Consider the following 21923-nt stretch of genomic DNA (forward strand, 5'->3'; position numbering starts at 1 on the left):
GCAGTGGCTGTCAAACAAAGGACAGCAAATCCACACTGACAGCTCCATGCAGCCCACCAGCATAACTAAAGAAAGGCCTACTCTGCTAACTGCATCATCTTTAGCAACAGAGGCAGAAAACACAAGAGCTTCCTTTTCCCAACAAAGAACTTTGTCATGGGCGGTCCCCCGTTTTTCAAATGTGAAACCTTTCAAGACAGTAACGCTCTCCCCAGCACTGACATCTCAGCGCATTAGAGCCCACACAGACAAGTTATCTAGTAATGAGTCGGGAGTTGCCACCTACCTAGTTATATTGTTGAAGCTGAGGAAGAGGCGTTGGAGGCAGGGCAAATTATCCACATCTCTCTACAAAATAACAGAAAGAAAAAATTTATCAGTTGAAAGAAAAAAATACCGTACTAAAATGCCTCCCTGTTCAGCTGCTGGAAGATATTCCTGTCTTTCCCCCTCCTGCAACCTTGCTACACCCTTCATCTCTAGTGGACTCGGAGATCCATTCTTTGCTGCAGCAGAACAAGCGAGTGGGAGGGTGTCAGCACATCCGCAGAGCAAGCTGCACCAGCGCTAGCAAGGTACAAAGCCGTGGAGGAAGCAGGGATCACTGCGGCTGGCTCCCTTCAGCGTGCTTTTGGGAAGGATGCCAGGATGCTACTTCAGCATTTACTGTAGCACAGGCGGTGTGATCAGGGCTTGTTCAAAGTCACTTTTTAAAAGGATACATTCAAAAGCTTTCCAAACAATGATGCAAATTCCAAAGCCGTTCGCCTCATTATTCTCAAACTGTCGTTAACAGATCACTCAGTTATAAAGACATAATACAGGGACAACCACCACCAACTAAAAGCAGATCATAATGTCACTGGCACTGTAAGGTCAGCTCCTAATCTAGGCACAGACTGAAGGTTTAGACTGTATGCTTAAGCATGTGCTAAAAAATGTTCCTGCAGTATTTTTAAAAGTTGCTCTTAGCCAATTCTGAAAGATTAGGCTCAGATGACTGAAAAAATTACAAAATAAATACACTCAATTTCACTAGGCAAAACAACAACCACAACCCCCCTCCCAAAAAAGCAACAACAAAAAAAACCTTCCAAAAAAACCAAAAAACAAAAAAAAACCATACTAGAGGAATAGCCTCTGCTAAGGAAGTAGAGTAATCTGACTCAACGGAGAGAAGACAGCAGATGACGCTGTTACAAGTGCAGAACAAGGGCAGACTGGCATATTGGACGGTGGGTTATCAGGGTGGAGGGTGGGCTGTTAGAGTAGAAAGTGGAATATCAGGGTGAAGGTGGGCTGGAAGGTGGAGGGTGGCCTAGCAGGATGGCCACACAACCTCAGAGGCTGGGACAGGATATTCCAGACTCTGCTACTTCCTATGTAAAACCATTTCATTTCTAGTACAGTGTCTTCCTTCTGTAGTAACTGTCATTCTCAGGCTTCTCTGAAAACCCTGATCCATAAAGGTAAGGAGGTAGTTTCTATATCTTTCCATGGTAGAAGTAAAAGTGTAGAAAACAGGACAGCAGACCGATCTTCCCTCGTGAATGATGGGCTGTGTAAATTGGCAAACTTCTAGAATCATCTCTTAAGCCATCTCTTTTTGACTTTCCCACAATTAAGAAGGAGGAGTGCAGGCTTCACAGGACCTTGTTTCCCACAGGAAATGGATGCTGCTTTTGTATCTCTCCAGAAACAGAAGTCAGAGCCAACCTGAAAGCCCTCTCTCCACTCTCTCACCCCCAGACTCCTCCTGGTTCCACCTGGGCACAAGCACTGCTGGCACCAGTGGGGACTGCACGCAGTGCACACAGATCCTGAGAGTTACTGTAGTCTTACTGTCTCTCCATGCCACAGGCAGAGCAGGCACACTCCTTGTAAGATAATCGTTTTGAAATTAAAGTACAAACTCAAATTAATTTTAGGGACATATTAAGGGTTTTTTGACTAAAGTATAAGTTTTATATTTACCTTTTTTTATGAAATGAATTTTGGCAGAAGCTTACCAAGTTTTCAAAACCATTAACTATCATTTCTTAATAGTTAAAAAAAATTCACAAAAAAGAAAACTAAAAATTTGAATATAGTTTACATATATCTCAATAACCACTTCTTAGCCTTTCCAGGACTTCAAAAAGTAGAATAATTACCCACAATGCTTTTGTTGTTCCAAATTTAACATCAAGAGAAAATGACTGTTTTTTAATTTTCCTAAAAACTTTAAGATATATTTTCATAGCAAAATTATAATATTATAACAGATAAAAAAATATTTGTCATAAATTTCTAGGCATGAATTTCTTTAGGAAAAGACCTGTTAGAAACTACTAAGGTATGGCCCTTCTAACAAGAAGAAATACTTCAGAAACAGAAATTCTGTAAGACTCTGTTAGCAGGATTCGCCACCCAGAGAGATAAAGAGTAACCTGGTAATGTCCACATGGCAGGGATCAAGGGCAAGCTCACACAGCCTCCCTCAGACAAGCACAGAGGGTCCTGGGAGGGACAGCTCTAGAGACAGATAGAACAGATCATGTGAAGTTCTGACCATAGAGAGGCAATGTTACTACATTCAGGGGAGCTTTGGTATCAACATCTGAACCCTCAATTAAAACATAAATAAATTAGTTTTAATTCCAGAAAAACAAACAAACAAAAACTTACTGAAGTTCAACACAGTGGTCCAAGACTAACTTTGAAAAAAACTCATTTACTGTGTCTAATAATCTGAGTCTGCTATATCAAAAATGTATTGATTTTAACTGAGCATTAAAAGGCCTACATTAAGGCCTTGTTTTTATAGAGTATTCAAATTTTTTGTTCTATTGTATTTATTTCTCTATGAATGCTCTGTCTTCTGCAGACCAGGTGCGTGATTCGTGCCCATCCTTGAAGGCCAGAAAAGAGCATTGCATCCCCAGGACGAGAGCTACAGCCAGTTATGAACGTCCAGCTGGGTGCTGAAAACTGACCTGAGTTCTCTAACACAGCAGCCAGTGCTCTTAACCACAGAGCTGTCTCTCCAGCCCCTTAAATTTAGCCTCTGTTTCTTTATAAACATCTTTATTTTCTTTTTAAGACTTTGTAAGTTGTTTTTGTTGTTGTTTAAAGAAATTTTTTAAGTTTTGAAACTTAAATGTCATTATCATTTCCCCCTTCCCTCATGGATCCTCCTCAAATTCATAGCTTCTTTTTCTTTAACTGTTGTTACATGCATATAGTCCTAAATGTATAAATACAACTGGCTCAGCTGCTATAACATTACTTGTATGTATATGATTTCAGAGCTGACATTAAGTATTGGATTCCCTCGGGTAGCTGTCAATAAATACCCTGCCTTCACCTTCAGAACTCAAATCAAGACTACACTGAGGCAGGATGCTCAAGTCTTTTCTCTTTAAGGAAAAACCAACATGACAATGTTATCGTCAAGGGCTCAACAGTTGCAACACATCTCTTTTGGAGGTAACTCTTTCACACAGAGAACTATGGCGGCACAGCTAAAATATTAATATACATCAGCAGGGAAAGAAAATACTGATACCCACAGAAATATTTACAGAGCACGTCATTAATTGCTCATCACCTTACATTTCTTGTACTTAAAATCTACTGGAAATTGTATTCCACAACTTCTGAAGTATGATTTAAGACATTTAACATAGTTTTAAAATATAATACTGCTGAAAATAGAACTGAAATTCTGAGCTCTACGACTGATGAGGAGATTAGAAATCCTGATTTTTCTAAAAAATTATGACTTTGCAGATGAACTCGTCTCCTCTGCTCAACGGTGGTCTCCATATTCCCTAACTCTGTAACAGAACTGGATGACTCAGCAAACTGCCTGTATGGAGCATCCATTACTCGTGACTCAGCAGTCTGCCTGTGTAGAATGTCTATTACTCGGGCTATTCTTAGTGACTCTTCCTACAGAGGAATAAGGAGGAAGCAAGGTGAAGACACAGGGTGTGGCAATGCAGCAAACAGGGCAAAGAGGACTGGAAGAAAACAACCTTTATTCTTGTTTCTGTTATTTAAAAAAGTCAGAGTACAATATGCATAGCAGAAATTATTTCAATTTGAAAAGTTATAAATGAATTTATTGAGCATGTTTGAGAACAGAAAAAAGAGAAAACAGTATTCATTAAAAGACTAAATTAATTCCAAGTTAACTGCTACAGCCTTCTCTTTGCGACAGACACACATGTGTTATCCAAGGCTGTAACTACTAAGCCATCTATACATCGTTCTCACCATACGTCTGCTCGTGTTTCAGAAAGGCATTAATATTCTTAGCTGCTTTTCCAGTTTCCTACCCTTTCTATGGCAATTGACATCAATCAATCTAGCTGTATCCTGCTTTTCTAATCCGATTTTCATAATATACTGTTATAATCTCACCCAGAAAAACATTCAAGGAGGCATTAAAAATCAGACTAGAAAATGGGTGCTGTGAAAGACGGATGGTCCTGTGTACAGAGTTAGGGGAAGAGACGGCGCTGAGGGGTCCTCTCTCGAGTGCTGCCCTTCAGAAACAGTAAATCAGTTGGGTGTTCTACATCGCTCCACTAGGTTCTAAGTTTCCCTCCTTCCTCCTTTTCAAACCCCTCACCTCATGTGCTGCCTTCTTTATCCTGTGTTTATCTACTCTATTGAGAAAGCAGCTCCAGGAAAGTAGGAATCTGTCTGTTGCATCCACCGATAAGTTCCTGGTACCCAGGAAAGCTCCCAATAAATGTTCATAGACAAAAGAGAAAAAAAAAAAAAAAAAGAAAATGGGTGCTGATGCTAACTAGGGAGTTTCTCCCTTAGACTCTAGAAGCACCACTTTATTCACTATGAGGAAAATGACTCAGTACCTCTATCTCATAATTTATGGCCTTCCTGTATTTGAATATGGACCTGAAACTTACATTACAAGCTGGGTCAAAAAAAAAAACAAAAAAAAAAAAAAAAACAAACCTTGACAAAAGTGGAGCCTGGCGTGCAGCCCTCTAGGGCTCCTCACTAAGCTGTCAGGGAGACCCAGAGTAACTCACGCTTTGTTGTGTCTGACTATCAAAAACACTAACTTCAACAGGAAAAAAATCACCATAGGAAGACTGGGCAGAAACACCAAGGTGTAAAGAAAAGAACTGCTACATCTACACTTGAGGCTTATAGGAGACATAAGGAAAACACAGCATCAGGAATGAAGAAACTGGAAAGTTTATGGAAGTGTGGTGCATAACTTCTAGAAGACAAAAAGGCAATTACTACTTAAGATTGAAAATCAGATTATTAAATAAGAGTTTGCTTTTTTTTCTTTTTTTTTTTTTTTTTTTTTTTTTTTGTTTTTTTTCGAGCTGGGACCGAACAGGGCCTTGCGCTTCCCTAGGCAAGCGCTCTACCACTGAGCTAAATCCCCAACCCCAAGAGTTTGCTTTCTAAAGAGTTAATTTCAAGGTATAACTAGAGAAGCAATAAGAATGCAGAGATGAACCTAGGAGAATTAGAATGACAGAAATTATAAAGAGAGATTAAGATATAAGCAATATGATGAGACAGACTGCACTATATTCTGAGTGGTTTAGTAGAAAAAAACTGAAGGTACTCTTTATGAAAATGCAGACACAGAATGTTCCTATAGGTGTGTTAACAAAAATTATGATTATTTTCAAATCTACATAGCACCTGGAAAAATAAAGATGGTGAACCTGTGATGGGGCAGCCTATCCCAGAGAAGTTTTCATGGCGACTGAGTAGTATTTGCAGATTACTTACCCATGCTCTTTACACAACGTTCTTATGTACTAAAAGGAAATTATACAAAGAAAACATGCTGAAAATGTAACAGTATCATAGATTGTGAGTCTATGGGAAATGCTTTGAGCACAGTGGTAGACCAGTGAGTGGGAGAAGAGAGTGGCTCCAGAGAAATTCATTTTAATTAGCACTTATTTGATAAACATGATGCTTCATTTTCTTGGGGAAATAGGTCTTTTCAATTAAACATAGCCAAGAAAATAGATAACCATATCTGGATAAAATGAACTCTCACCTACTATCTTGTAGCACATGGAAGTTAATTAAAGGTAGCTCATAGTCCTGAATGAAGAGATAAAGTTGTAAACCTTCTAGAACACTGGATAACACAGTCATGACTCTGCAGTGGGAAGAAGAGTCCTCAGACAGGACACAGAAGACACTGATGACAGAGGGGACAAGGTACAGATGATGCCATCAAACCTGAAAGCTTCCACATACCAAAAGTTGTTTTTAAAAAGTGAAAAGAACAAGCCATGAAAAATGGACTCTCTGTAGACATCTAGACAGATACTGAGACAGAGATAGACAGAGGGAGAGATAGATATAACCATAGGAGACACAGAGAGAGAGAGGGGAGGGGAGAGGGGGGGGGGAGGAGGGGGAGAGAGAGAGAGAGAGAGAGAGAGAGAGAGAGAGAGAGAGTTGAATCTAGACTGTCAGATAACATATCATCAATAGTCTAGACTGATACTTCATCAGAGATGATGGACAAAATGTTTGAAAGACACTGGTGCCTTTAACTTATAAAGCAAGTGCAAATCTAAAACGGTAAGAATTACAGAAATGAATTACACAGATGCTCAGTGCCAACTGTTTCTGATAAATTTAGCATTTCCAATAAATTAGCCAGATTCTGATTAATTCACACACACACACATTCCTTTGTTTCTACCTAGGAGAAATAGGGCTTTAGGTCCACTAAAATAAATAGATAAATAAAAATATGAACGCTATCCATAGTATCTTTATACAAGCCAAAAAAAGAAAAAGAAAAAGAAAAACAGAAAGAAGATTGGAAAACAAGCAAGCAAATGCTATGATGGCTTTTCTCCAGTGGAATCCAACCAACAAGTGAAAAACTATGATAAACACAAATGATGACTGTCAAAAAGCATGAGGAAGAATCTGTTTATCTGCTCATGTACTACACAATGGCCTCACAGCTAAGGACTACGCACAGAGTATAACCTCAGTGTGTACAGCCCATACCACCCAGGCTTTCATATAGTGTCTATGATGTTAATCCAATGACAAAACCACCTAAGACTACATTTCCAAGCACACATGACATGCTATGACATGATATGCAGTTGTACACACTTTATATAAAGTACCAATGTAGACAAAACTACCCAGAGACAGATATCAGAGTACCTATAGAGTATAGACAGAACTGACTAGAAAGGGAGGTATAGGAGAACTTTCTGGAATAGAACATTTCAGACATCTTGATCTGGCTAGCAGTTATAAAAGAATAAAAACACATTGAATTATATAGCTAAGATGATATATTTTATTGCATCTATAACTCAATCAAGTCTAGAGGAAAGTCCTCAGCAATGTGGGACCATGGAGGATGCAGTATGCTATAGAAGCTCCTTCCTGTCTAAAACAGTCCCAGGTAGTGACCACTCATTCTGTGTATCTATAATATGCAACAAATAAAGCAGAGCTGTGTAGGGTGCTCCACCAAGGCTGATGACCTGAGTTCATTTCACTGAACTTGAAGCTCAATGCTTAGGCTAGATGGACTTGACAGAGAACTTCCAAGATCTGCTTGTGTCTACTCTACAACGCTGGGTTACAGTATGATGTTAGGAGAGATCTGAATCTTGACAAATTGTTTTCTGACTTCCACACCAATGCTGGGATACAATTCCCCTTCCCCAGCCTCACAAAACAAAAATGAAAATAAACAAACAAATAAAATAAATGAATAAATTAAATAAAATAATTAATAAATAATAAAATATGAACTATTGACAGTTTCTTACTTTGAAACTTCTTTTATCCATTTCAGAGTTGCTCAGCTTCTCCTCTTTCCCTCTGCACTGTTTGGCAGGGCACAGGCAGCCTCTCTGAGCCTACCTCAGTGGTAGCATAGAACAGAGTGCACAAATATGGCTGTGCTCCTTTTACTACAGCCTGTGCTTAATTATAGGAGTAGATGGAAGTACGGTCACTTCCTGCAAAACCATCTATCCCACTGAGCTTAGGTTCCTCCTGATCTAGTCCTGTCCCTTCTGAAGACAGGGTACTGTTTCAATTATGCAGAGCACTATCCTGTCACTTAGAAGACTGTCTCTCTGTATAAGCTTGCCTAAACTGTCCTGGTCATTAGAGTAAGCTCATGTGCCCTTTGGAGGGTCATCACAGAAGGAAAGATGAGCTCTCAGCACTGAGGGAAGGAGTCATAAAGAATGCACAGCTCCAAAAAAAAACCCAAAAAAACAACCAACCAAAACCACAGTCTGAGAATTTGTATTTAAGTTGGAGAATGTAGGTCACAATGCTGTATTTATTGTGTATGCTTGGGTTGAAGACCTATGAATACACACAGCACATGCTCCTACAATATTGCCCAATAAGGTTGGAAGTAATCAAGAGCACGAACACAAAACAATAAAAGAGACAATTTGCCAGGAAGAAATATCAATTTCAAAGTTATATTTTTTAGCACATAATTCAAAATACTGATCATGTAATAGATAAATATTGTTGACAAGATAGGCAATATAACAAACTTCATAATACCAATCCATATTCACTAAACATAAAGCCCTTAAATTAGAAAAGACAGCTATGATAAAATGAATAAGAAAATCACATATTTCAAAAAGTAAAAAGATAATCCAGGGGCTTGGGAAAAGGTCTCAGTGGTAATCCACTTGCTATGAAAGCAATCTCTGGCATCCATGTAGGAGTCAGACATTCAGTGGCACACCGGTAACCCAGCATTGCAGGGTAGAAACAAGCAGATCCTGGAACTTTTCTGTCAAGTCTGTCTAGCTGAAGCAGTGGGCTTCTATCAGGAGCCAGCAAGCTAATAAAAAACTAGAAGGTGATCTGCGTGAGATGGTCTGCCTCAGATTAAAATAATCCGTGACAGATTTGCTCTTCCAGACAAGGCCCAGCAAAAATCATTTTAGGAAAAAATATGCTTTTCCTGTTAATATCAAAATGTATATAATAATCACTAGGTATTAGCCCACTCTTTTGAGCAGATCTCTGCAGAACGACAACAATGTACTACTTTATAGTAATGCTATATAGGCAAATATATGACTTCTTAAGTCTTTTTTTTTTTTTTTTTTTTTTTTTTTGTTCTTTTTTTTTGAGACCGAACCAGGGCCTTGCGCCTTCCTAGGCAAGTCTTACCACTGAGTGGTCCCCAACCCCGACTAAAATTTGGTCCTAAAAAATTTCCTAAAATTATATTAGTATTTATTAAGCTCTTTTATAGTGGGACTGCTATTAGGTCCTTTCTAATAGTTAAAACTGCAGTGAGAACTCTGCCAGTCTCCCATGTGTTAATTGCTTCTTGATAGGAATCAGGCATTCTACTACTCAAGAGTACATTCCAAGAGATTGTAAAACCATTAGCCAAAGGTCATAAAAAGGGAACTAATGATTTATTATAAGTGCTAGGACAGAAGATAAAATGTTGACTGGGTTTATCTACACAAACTTCACTAACAGCCTAGTGATGGTTTTTACCCCTCAATGAACCTGTGGAGCTGTGGCAGGTGAGGAGTACTCCTAATGGATAAGCATGTAATCGTTCACTGTTGTAAACTTCTTATTCCACTTATGATTTTAATTTATATGTAAACTTGTGATGAATGCTTTACCATGTGATCATGTATTCTGCTAGATGTATAAGTGCCGAGGACAAATAGAGGAGAGCAAATTTACACTTATTCACCTTTTTCATTCATTCTGGTTTCCCCCCTTTTTCTTAGAGAGCTTTCATAGGAAACTTTTTACAATGTAGAAATAAACACTAAAGTCACTTTTCAAAGTGTCCCTTTTCCTTCCTGCAACTTCCGACTAGCAGGCTGAAAGTTAGAGCCATGCAGTTCCTGCTGAGACAAAGACTATTTTACTTAATCCTTTGCTGTTTTAGGATGAGGTGCTAAGTATCAGAGACTGCAGAGGTACAAAGAAGGCAGGTCAGCTACAGTAGCAAGATAACTGATTTAGATAAGTAAACTTTTAATTATTATACAGTAACCCTAAATCCCTCATAAGACCAAAGTCTTATTCCTATATCTCTTAAGATAAAATTCTTACCCTCTGCTGACACTCTTCCCCCTCCACTGCCTCAAAGAGAACTGACAGGAAAGAAGACCATAGGGAGCTGGCCCTCATCAGGCTTCAAGTTCAGTGACAAATGCTATCTCAAAACCCAGGATGGAAAGTGACAGGGAAAAGTACATACTATCCTCCTCTGGCCTTTGCATGCTCACCCCTACCTCCATACTCCTTGAATAAATTGTACGCATATTTTTTTCCTCAAACCACATGCAGCCAAAACATAGTGTTTGAAAATACTTTGAATTAAATGATAATGATAAAAAATATTCAAGGGGCTGGAGGTAGAGCATTTGCCTTCATGGGTTCATCCCCGGCGCTGGGGGAAAAGACTATTTCATTTTTTAATTAAAAAATATTTATAGTGTACATGTATGTGTTCATGCATGCATGTGTACCTGTGAATGCAGGCATGCAAGCATGCTTGGAATTTAGTTCTACTCCAGCAAACATGAAAATCATCACACACTTGGAAACAACCATACTTGATGCAGGATTCTTCCTGCATGGAGTTCCATACAAGGTCGGCCTCCAACAACAGACAGATGTAGGCCTTGGCCCAGGCCTACAGGCGAGAGGATTGTGGATTCTAGGCCTGCCTGGGCAAGACAGGAAGACCCTGTCTGAAAAGACCCTGATCCTCCTGCTAGCAATGATTATGGCAAAGACTACAAAATTCAAGATCTGTAGTTAGAAAATAAGAGTGGCTCTTGGAAAGAAGCTATATCTATAAATGCTGAGATTATAAAAATAAATACTAAAAACTAAAGAGAGATGAGGGGGTGGAGGGAGAAGTCAACAAAATTATGGTTTTTAAAGGCTATAAAGATGTTCAGGAAACCCAAAAGCTGGTTCTTTGAAAGAACTATTGAAATAAACAATATTCCTCAAGAAAAATGAAATCCTAAGTAAAACATTATTAGAAGTGACAATGGGGGCAGGAATATAGATAGAGTGACTGAAATGAAAACAACAAAGACAAGTGTCCTTATATTATAGGAAACTATCAAAACAGCCAAGACTGTGCCCAGCCAAAGTCAAACCCACCCAGCCAACTGCCAATTAACTCCCACTAAATGGCTGAGGAAGGCATTACATTTACCTCCCATCTGGAGATTTCTAAGTATAGAAGCAAAGTGGAAAATCAAAGGATATGCAAGTTCAGGGCCTTCTGCAATCCATCTGTGGTGGGCCAAGCATCACAGCATCAGAACCAGAAAGGTAAGAGGAAAGGAATTGTGGGTCATGTCATGAAGTGTAGATGTAACTATTACCAACAACCTCAGCAAAAGCCTTCAGGACGGGGTTAGGGATTTAGCTCAGTGGTAGAGCGCTTGCCTAGCAAGCACAAGGGCCTGGGTTCAGTCCCCAGCTTCAAAAAAAAAAAAAAAAAAGCCTTCAGGACTGTGCACAAACTACAGCCTAGAATATGTGAGCAAGATGGCCTAAGGATCTGAGTTTTTCCATGTGAGAAAGAGTGACATCTAATATGACCTATATAAAAATATTTTAACAAAATCCAATTATTAGTCATAATGTAAACTCAAAGTAAATTGAAACAGAAGACAACTTCATGGGCTGGAGGGACGTTGAGTCTTGTGCTGTGAGCATGAAGACCTAACTCTGGATCCCTAGCCCCAGGTAAAAAGCTGGCATGGTCGTACACAACCATCATGGTTGACGGGTACTCAGTGCAGTACGCTCCAAGTCCTGTTCTGCTCTGCATGTACACAGACAGGCACTCTACCCACACACCCATATGCATGCACCACATACAGTTCCTTCCAATTGATAAATGGCAGCTAATGAATGTAGCCTGAATGTGTACATCCTTGGGATTTAGTTCTACTCCAACAAACATAAAGATCATCACACACTTCAAAACAACCCTACTACTTGATGCAGGATGCTGTCTGCACAGAGCTCCATACAAAGTCAGCCTCCAACAACAGCTACATGCAATACAGTTTCTTTAAAATCAGAAATAATCCAAGAATCCACCTGCTCTTTTGATTCAGCCTCATGCTAAAGGTTCTTCTAGCTCAGTGGAACACAAAACAATCACATTCAGTATCTAGTGAGGGGCCTTCACTTGACGGTTCCTCCCATATATCCTTACACAGCAGAAGGGCAGCAGGCTCCTCCTGTGAAGGAGTTAACTCCATTCCTCTACTCACTACCTGCCTCTCAGACCTTTCACACAGGCTCCTACAGTGAACACAGACTGTTTAGAAGGAAAGAGAGGTTCTATCCTTTACTGTCTATTGTAATGCTAAGTGCTGGCTTCCAAGAGCCGGAGTCTGCACATAGCCTGAGGGACTCTGCCCCCAGTTAACTCTGATTGGTAAATAAAGATGCCAGCAGCCAGGAGCAAGGGAGAAGAGACATAGGAGGGTTTTAGATTTTTGGGGGAGGGGGACAAGGGTGGAAGAGGTAGAGACCACAAGAAAGGAAAGAAGCAGCAGCAGCTGTCAGATAGAGAAGAGGTACAGGAGAGAGGAGAGAAGAGATGGCTATGGAAGAAGAACAACATGCAGAATGGAGGAGAGCAGCCATGGCCTCTGGACCAGGAGAACATGGCCAAAAGGGCTGCCCAATTGGGTTAAGAGCAAGCAAGATGGAACATAGAAATTAGTTAAGTAGTAACTTGAAAGTGGATTTTAACAGCATGGAGGGCAGGCAGTTTCCCAGTTATTGTGCTGTTTAAGGCTTGCTAAAATATAAAAGCTATATGTGTCTTTCATCCGGAAACATAAATGGCCGAAGGCAGGAAAAAACCCTGTGCCAGGATTTATTAATGTTTTTTACTATAATCACCAAAAAAACACCCAAAAGTCTAAATGGAACACCAGTTTAGATAATGTGCAGACATATTAATAGAATACGTGCTCAAAGCAAGGTTGTTATAGACAACGTCAATGAACAAAAATCAACAATGATTCTGTATGACACTAACAGTATCAAATCAACTTTAACAAAATTTTCATAGCAAAAAGCATGTCAGCCCTCTGTGGGGTTTCGAGACAACTGACAATGATTTTACATCTCATGGTTCCTGTGCTTCCTTCCACAGAGAGCTAATCGGTGTGCTCGTCTCTGGAGAAGACTACTTCTCCCACTTCCGGCATCCCTAGTTGCCTCTAGTTCTCTGGCTAAGGCTGAGTACTCGTGGGATTTCCATGTCTATTGTTCAGCTCATGTCTGGGCAGTCATATTGGTGAGACTTTATGGGTACAGCTTCTGACACTACTAGAAGGCAGTCTCACAGCAAACTCTGATCTTCTGTCTCATATAATCTTCCTGCCGCTCCCTCCATGGAAAATAATCTAACTATTGTTTTAAAGAAGGAAGCAGGAAGCAAAGAACCAATTTCTCATTGGTCAAGAAATCAGGTGACGGGCTGAGGTAACCAGGTTATCTTCAGAGCAATGTTTTCAATGAGAAGAAAAGAACAAATGAGGGAAGAACAAGAAGAGGCAGGCATGCATCCTTGGAGTGTTTTCAGTCCCCATAATGGGACCATGTGGACATGTGTGGAGCAGCCATGCTTCAATAGTGACTTGTTATTCTCGACTGCAGCAAAGCCTTTTAAAAGTGCTGTCTACATGTGCACATGGTATTGAATGTTATTTGTGCCACGTGAAATAATGAAAAATCTTAAACATTATGATTACTGGGAATCAAAACCATAAGATGGAACACTATATAGCCAGTATTAAAGTGGGTGAATCTCGAGGCATGGTGTCAACAAAAGCAGGACACAGAAGATACATACGTGAGTCAGTGTCATGCAAAAAGTGCTTAAAATCATAAAAGCCAATTCCTATGTGTTTTTAGAAAATTAAAAATAAAACATATTGAGTGGAGCTGGGAGGTAGCATGGTTCTGACTAGTGTGAGTTCTGACTAGAGTGTGTGAAGCCCTGGGGCTGATCCCTAGCACTGAAGAGAAAAGGAGACGGAAACAGAAGTGTGGAGAGTAAGCGACGCCTGAACTCAGAACCAGGGCTACCTCTGTGAAGGCAGAGCAGCACAGAAGGGAACCAGAGGCCTGGGCTGTGCTCCAAAGGGTTTCATTTATTAGGCTGGCTGAGAGCTACCAACACTGATGTTATGTTACAAGGGTATTTTATGATTTTTTTTCTCGAAGCAGAGTCTCACTCCAGCTCATGCTGAGCTGGAAGCCACCATGTAGCCTAGAATGGTAAAGTTCTTGCCTCTTCAGCCTCCTGAGAGTTGGGAGTACAGGCCTGAGTACACACCCAAGCTTTAATCTGTAAAAGGGAACAACACCATGGAAACAAAAGAGCTTGACACTGACCCGCTTTCCAAGAAAAGAGTGTCAAACAAACACGAGTCCTGACACTGAGTGCATGAGAGGTCTCTGTTCCTAGGTAACGTATTTCCTTCTCAGAGCAGAATAAAACTATTGTTTCAATGTGAGTAAATTCTCAAATATTGAGAATGCAGGAGAGTTATCATGGACAGATGAACATTTTGGATGAAGTTCAGGAAGCTGATGGAACTTCCTGGATGGCCCTGATCAGAGGGACTTCCGTGGGAACCACAAGAGGAGTACTGCACTTGATATAGTTCTTCACTCCAGCAAGCGGTGACCATGACAGTCATACTCATTCTGGACATGCAAAAATGCAAAGATCAGGCCTGAGTCACATGATGAAGCACATCAGGTGGGTGTGTAATTAAACTTCTGTCTGTTCAACAGCAAATCCTGAACCAAGCCCTCCCCCTTCACGCACATAAGCACATAAGCATACAGAGCAGCTGCCTGAAGGAACTCCAGACCTGTTCTCTCAACAGCATGTACTACTGTAGAGTGGGATGGGCACATGGTTAGTGATGGCCACAGTAAACTAAAACAAAGTCCTTCTACCTCACAAAGTTAAAAAAAAAAAAATCAGTTTTTTGAGACAAGGTTTCTCTGTGTAATAACCCTGGGTGTTCCAGACTGTCTTTGTAGACCAGGCTGGCCTTGAACTCACAGAGATCTACCTGCCTCTGTGTGGGATGATGTCATACAGGTGAGGCAGGTACAAGATAGAATGAGGTCTGTCATTGGATGAGAAGGAAGGATGGGCAGGAGAAAAGTTTGAGGAAAGAGGAGGAGACTGGAACGGGGGAAGAAGGCAGGAGAAGTCACGAGAGAACATGGAGGCTGATGTTAAGATTCCGCTCTGTGTATTTACAGGTTGTTATGAATATTTTTAAGGGATGGATGTGTATAGGGCTTTGTATGTTTAGGTGGGCAATTATATCTTATCATTTGGATCAGAGGTTATTGTGTTGTGTGTTCTTTCTTGTGGAGAATTGAGTTTGGGAGAGTGTGTGGTGGCAGAAACACTGGGCCGCCATGGAGTTGGGATGTGTGTTTCTGGCAAGATATCTACCAGATATCTTGGGGCACTGCACCTACAGCAAGAAAAAATAAAGCAAAAATCTAATTTTATAGCAACACTTCTGCATCCCAAGGACTGAGATTACAGGCGTGTACCACCATGACCAGCACGAAGTAAAATGTGTATTTCAGCAATTACCTAGTAAATCAGCAGTTTTCCTTCCACTCATTCCACTGAAGGACTGTCCAGTGTGTTCAACATAAGTTACACAATCTAATAACCAACTGAGAGGGAGACAGAGAAAGACACACACACACACACACACACACACACACACACACACACACACACACACACACACACATTCATACACTTTATCCTTAAAGAAGGGCTCAAACACCAAGCCATTACCCAATGTGAGCTTTTATTTTAAAGACCAGCTGAAGATCTGGGGTCATTCAAAGACAGAGCATTTGCCTAAAGATGACCAGACAGGGCTGGAAAGGTGGCTGAGTGGCTAAGAACATGTACTGTACCTTCAGAGAATATGGTTCAGTTCCAAGCACCCATGTCAGACAGCTCACAACCACCTTTAACTCCTACTTCAGAGATGTGATGCCTCTGGCCTCCTCATGCATGTATACCCACAATTAAAATTAATAAAAAAAAATCTTTAAGATCACTAGCCATTAAATAGGAAAAAAACAAGTATGGTAGAACAGACCTGTAACCTCAGCGCCTGGGATATGGAAGCTGGAACATTAGGTGGGGTCAATCCTTGGCTACAGAGAGAATTTAAGGCAAGCATGGGCACCACGAGAACCCAACTTACCCCAAATCTCCCACCCTCCCAAAGAAAGAAGTCTGATAACTGACCCTGAGGACAAGGAAAGATGAAGAAAAAACATGTAACCTCCATTTTTAAAGTCTTTTGGGTTTTTATGCAAAGGTTGCGTGCCAGGGCATGGAAGCTCCCACCTGTAATCCTAGTACTCGGCAGGCACAGGCAGGTAGACCCATGTGAGCTCCAGGCCAGCCAGAGCTATACAGGAAGACCTGCTGCCAATACAAACACAAATAAGGTAAAGGGAATCTAAAATGGTAGAGGATCCTTTAGAATTGACCTAAACTAAAGAGCTGAACTACACCTTTACTCTTAAAGGTATACTCAATTTCCTGTGTTCCATGCATTATATCATTATGAAGGATATGTGTATGATACTGCTGTCTTTTTAAGATTCATAAATGGATACAGTTTCCTTTCTAGAAGATGCTGCTGCTGTCTCAGCTGCCAAGGTGACCAGCAGAGACAGCATTCACCGGCAATTTGGTGAGTTCCTGGATGAGCAGCATGTGCTTTCCAAGGGAAAGCCAAAATCCAGGCAGGGACATGCTAAGTCAGCAGATTTCTGCCCCCAACTGACCGGGCTCTTTGGATGCTTCCCAGCCCCAGTGTCCTGAGGACAGAGTCCTGACTGAGCAGCTTGCAAAGACTCAGCACACAACAATGTTATCCTGTCTGAAAGCTTTGAAAACAAACAGCCCCACCCCACCATTACCTCCAGCCTGGGGGGGACTTGACAACTCCAATATTTCATCCAAAAGGAGAGGACCTGACACAACTCAGAAATTGTACGGTAAATCCATGTCTTGGGAAAGTTGGTTAAGTCTCCTCTCTCTCAAAGACATAGGCACTAGCTGCCTTAGACTTTCTGGGAAGAGAGGAAGTGAAACCAGTCTGCATAAGAAGCTTGGGGAGAAGACATCATCTGTTCCTCACTTCTGCATTCCAGAGAGCACACTGAACTCTGTCCTCAGGAAGGGGTCCTGTTAGGATGTGCCTTTAAAAGTGCGTGAATGACATCCATTTTCTACAGTGTTGAAACAAAGGAAGCTTTCAAATGATGATACTTGGTAGTATCATAGCGTAAGCTGGAGATGTCTTCTAGTACATTCCATCTCTGTATCAGTACATGAAGGCCTCTGCATCAGGATACTATTTAGTTGCCTACTTCCAGTAATAGCATCAAGTCTTCCTGCAGGGCAGAAGAAGGGACAGGCACCCAGGTCCTGACGCCACAGCAGAGGAGCCTACACTCCCATCCTGGAGTGAGGAGGAAAGCATCTCATGGCTTAAGCCCCACTGTTATAACCCAGCCAACACAGCACAACGGTCAAGTCCACTGGTTCTCGGCCTTCCTAACACTGAGACCCTTTAACACAATTCCTCATGTGGTGGTGATCCCCAACCATAAAACTATTTTTGTTGCTACTTCATAAGTGCAATTTTACTATTGTTATGAATAGTGATGTAAATATTTGCATTTTCTGATGTCACAGGCCACCCCTGTGAAAGAGTCATTTGACCTTCAAAGGGGTCACGACCCACAGGTTGAGAATCACACTGCTTAAGTTGAGCTCAGGTCTTGCCCTGACAATTTATCTCTTCCCATTCTGTTCACACACTAAGGTACTGCTATGACTTCTTTAGAGCCAGCAAGCACAAAGAGACACAAATGACAAGCCCAGTTACTTCATTTTAGACAAATCTGAACTGAGATCCAAAGACTGCCAGTGCTTCACCCAGGGTCACACAACTGGTTAGAGGTCAAGTAGCTGAGACCAGAACTGGCCTCTGCAATCCCGAGCACTCTTCCCTTCACATCAAGGGGCCGCCTTAGAACTGCCAAAAGACACTCGTGTGAACATCTCCATCTGCGCTCAGCCTCTCCTGGGAACAGCAATCCCTCAGCTGTCACTCACCAACAGCCCTTGTCATCCTTTCTAATTCAGTGCCGAGGACAAGGGGACGAGGATTCAGTGAGGGATGGGGATTCAGTGACTGTGCACCAGCTGCTTCACTTAGAGGCGACATTTCCCCCACATAAGACACTGAGCGTCTGCATCACTTCCTTTGCAGAGAAGCGGAGCTCATCTGGAGTCCACTGTGTACTCACCACGAAGGTGATCTGGTTGTGGCGAAGGTTAAGTTCTGTTAGTGAATCCAGACCGTTGAGATTGTCAACATGACTCAAGAGGTTCCTGGCAAGGTTTAAAACTCTCAAGTCACACAAATGATTAACATTTTCAATTTTGGTAATCTGTTAAAAAAAGAGGGGGGAGCATGATTAGTATATAAATGTTACAAAACTACAAAAACAAATTATTCACGTCACCAGATTGAGTGCAAATGTATATGGAGATATTTAAAGTCCACTTAAGTGTGTCATGTTGCAAGTCTTAGGAAGTTGATCAGCTTGTGAATATTAGCTAAGGCTCCTAGTTGATAATTTAACCAGGATAAACATATCAAGTAAATTTCCTCAAATAATGAGGCCCTTTGGAGCTGCTCTCAGGCTGTAGGTCCCATGCCTACACACTACCTGCAAGAGAGACAACTTTGACCTCAAGCTACAAGGCTCACTTTGACGAGGCAAATGAAGTTTCTCAGAGCACAAAGGACAGGTCTGACATGGGATTGCCAGGACTTGAGAGCAGGGAAGAGTCTGAGTGGAAAAATTGAAAGGAGTAGGAGCCCCTGAGGGAGGAAAGATGAACTCTGAAACAGAAATACTTAGGACAGGAGACAATGCTCAGGTAGGCTGCAATGGTGGGCACTGGCCTGTAGAACAAAAGAACTTAGTTTGTGGAAGCCACACAGGCACATAAGCAAAGAGCCGCAACAGGGAGCCTAAGTTCCCATCCTGAACAGGAGGGCACAGCACGGTTTTAAGCCCCGCTGTTATTTCTCAGGCAACACAGCACAGCAGGATGAATGTCCCCAACACAGGATGGGGGAGGGAAACTCATCGACCTCTTCACAGGACACCCTTAAGAAACAGTGAATCACTCAGGCAACACTTTCATTAAGAAGATATATTTGAGGGACTAGAGAGAGCCTTAGGGTTGAGAGCTTGCTGAAGTTACAAAGGACCAGAATTCAGTTCCCAGCTTCTACATGAAGGCTTACAACTGCCTGTAACTCCAGCTCCAAGGGATCCAATGTCCTCTTCTGATGCAAGTGCACATGCATGTGCACATACACATACACACACAAACATGTATGTGCAAAGGCACACACATCTTTTTTTAATAGAATCCACCATCAGTGGATATAAACCTGCCCCTTTAGATTGCTGTAACCATTTACTACTTTTTAAATCTAATAATTTAAAGCATGTTTGCTAAAAGAATCTCTTTTTAGATTCATAATACAGTTTCCATGCTGTAATCTAGACTCCTCCGCAATCTCATCCAGATTCTTCCTAGGCTCACAAAGAAACATATGTATGGGTGTATTATAAATCGATAATATATGAAGGTAACCTGTGGTCATGTTTAAAATTTTATCTAAGATTATTCATCTTATTGGTTTAGAGTAAAATAAAATTATATATAATTTTAAAAAGAAATAAAAGGTTACAAATACTTTTAAATGGCAGAACTGTATAACTAGATATAGAATAAAATGTTTGACACTAAATATATGATGTAATTTAAATACATGAACAACAAAATTGCAACATAGAGGCTATATAAAAGGAAACCAGTAATGAAAACACAAGCCTGAAACACTCAAAATACGGAGAAAAAGCAGAATTAGAACAATCTACTCCTCAGACAAAACTATGGTGGGCACATTAAGAACAAAAGTCTAATTGTGAGCCACGCTGACTAGAGCCCAGGGCTTCTGAACACAGAAGAGCTGTATGCGCTGGTGTTTGGATAAAGACAACTTTCCCACCCATGGATAAGGAAAGGGAAGTGTTTCTCAACCACAGGAAGGGTGTGTTCTCCCTGAGAAGGCTATTACTGAAAGAGCAGTACATTCTAGAAGCACATTTGTATCTTTTTGAAGCATCTCTAGAAAAACAAAACATGGTAAGGCAGGTCAAAGTCCAGACTAGAAGCTAGAGCCAATCTCCCAGATTCCTAAGAATTCACTACTACTCTCATACAGGAGGCTAGGCCTTGATGTTTCCACTTTTGAGATATTTATTCAATCTGTCACCTTATATACCTAGCACTAACATGTTCCCAACATGAGATTATTCCAACCCGTACGCCAACTATAAGGTCTCCAGAAAACAGTTTCCTCATCTGCTGGTCAGTTTTCTATCACCTTGATACAAATCTGAGCTATTCAGGAGGAGGAACTATCAACTGAGGAAATGCCTCCATCGCACTGGCCTGCAGGTAAGTCGGTAGGGCATTTTCTTGATTGACTTATGTGGGACGCTCAGCCCAGTGTGTGTGGTGCTCTTGAGTTTTCCTAGTACCAACTGTCACAACTAGACAGGTCCCAGGGTCTCATCTGTGATTTACTTCTGAGAAACTAGGAACCTGCATCAAAAGGTTGAAGACCTTAGGCAGTCAATGAATCCATAAAGTAGCTCTTACGATTCAACGATAGCACGATCCTCAAAACACTTTTAACACAGACTTTCAAAGGAGAAGGGAGAGGGGTATGTAAGGATGGATGGAGGGAGGAAGGGAGGGGGAAGGGAGAGAAGAAAAAGAAGGAAAAGAGCTGTACGATACCTGATTTCCATGAAGGTCCAAGACATCTAAATTTTTTAGATTCTCCAGATTTGAGATTTTCTTGATTCTGAAAATCAGAATAAGCAGAATTGAAAAGAAATGCAGACACTTCACATCTGTGGCAAGGCAAAGCCTGCTAAGGCAGAAGGATATACTCACTTTAATAGTTAAGTTCTTCCCACTGCACACACAGAGTAGTACCAGATGCATAAATGTCTTACTTTAGAGAAAAGCAATTCTACTCCTAACCTTGTGTCAGGGTGTGTGTTGGGGAGGAGAGGCAGTGCCAGGCACAGTGGCACATGCCCATAGTCCCAACTATTTGAAAGGCTAAAGCAAGATGATCACTTGAGTCCAGAAGTTTGGAAATTCAGAGAGAGCCTGGAGCAACAGAGCAAGATGATGCTTTAAAATAAAAAATAAAAGAATTTCATTGCTAAAATAAAACTGCCCTTGTGGTTATGTCTACCCATGTTCTTCTCAATGCTGCCCTCTATGGCTACTTTACCTGCCTTGCTGCCCACAAGCACGCTCTTAGCATGAAAAGTACTTATTCTCATGGTTCCTATGGATCCCACAGATTCACACCATAACTACTCAATAGGGAGAAGGAAATGACATAAAACTCATGGTTACCATCAAGCCTATCATTACTTATTCCTGCTGTCATTATTTATTATCTCAAAGAACAATGTCTACCTTCCTCAATGCTACCAGAAGGCAAACCACCATGCTAGCACAGTGCACACCTAAACCTCATGAACGTCTAATGCTTTCAGACCTCAGCCAGTTGATATCATTGCAGAACAAGGCCCCCTCCGCCACTCAGTTCAATCTGACCTACTGATAAGAGTCTTCCTCTCACCCCCGCACCCCTGCAGCATGGCTTTAGTCCTTC

General features: G+C 41.1%; 1 protein-coding gene across 1 annotated transcript in view; it reads right to left on the bottom strand.

Moving 5' to 3' along the window:
• The window catches only part of Lrrc49 (leucine rich repeat containing 49), a 106471-nt gene that overhangs the window by 68944 nt on the left and 15604 nt on the right, over positions 1 to 21923 (bottom strand). The window contains exons 7-9 of the mRNA XM_032911477.1: positions 21026 to 21092; positions 18442 to 18585; positions 287 to 348 (exon numbers count right to left, since the gene is read on the bottom strand). Coding sequence (XP_032767368.1) covers positions 287 to 348; positions 18442 to 18585; positions 21026 to 21092 — 273 coding nt within the window. The remainder of the gene's footprint in view (positions 1 to 286; positions 349 to 18441; positions 18586 to 21025; positions 21093 to 21923) is intronic.

The sequence above is a fragment of the Rattus rattus genome, chromosome 8 (assembly GCF_011064425.1).
Source record: "Rattus rattus isolate New Zealand chromosome 8, Rrattus_CSIRO_v1, whole genome shotgun sequence".
NCBI lineage: Eukaryota > Metazoa > Chordata > Mammalia > Rodentia > Muridae > Rattus > Rattus rattus.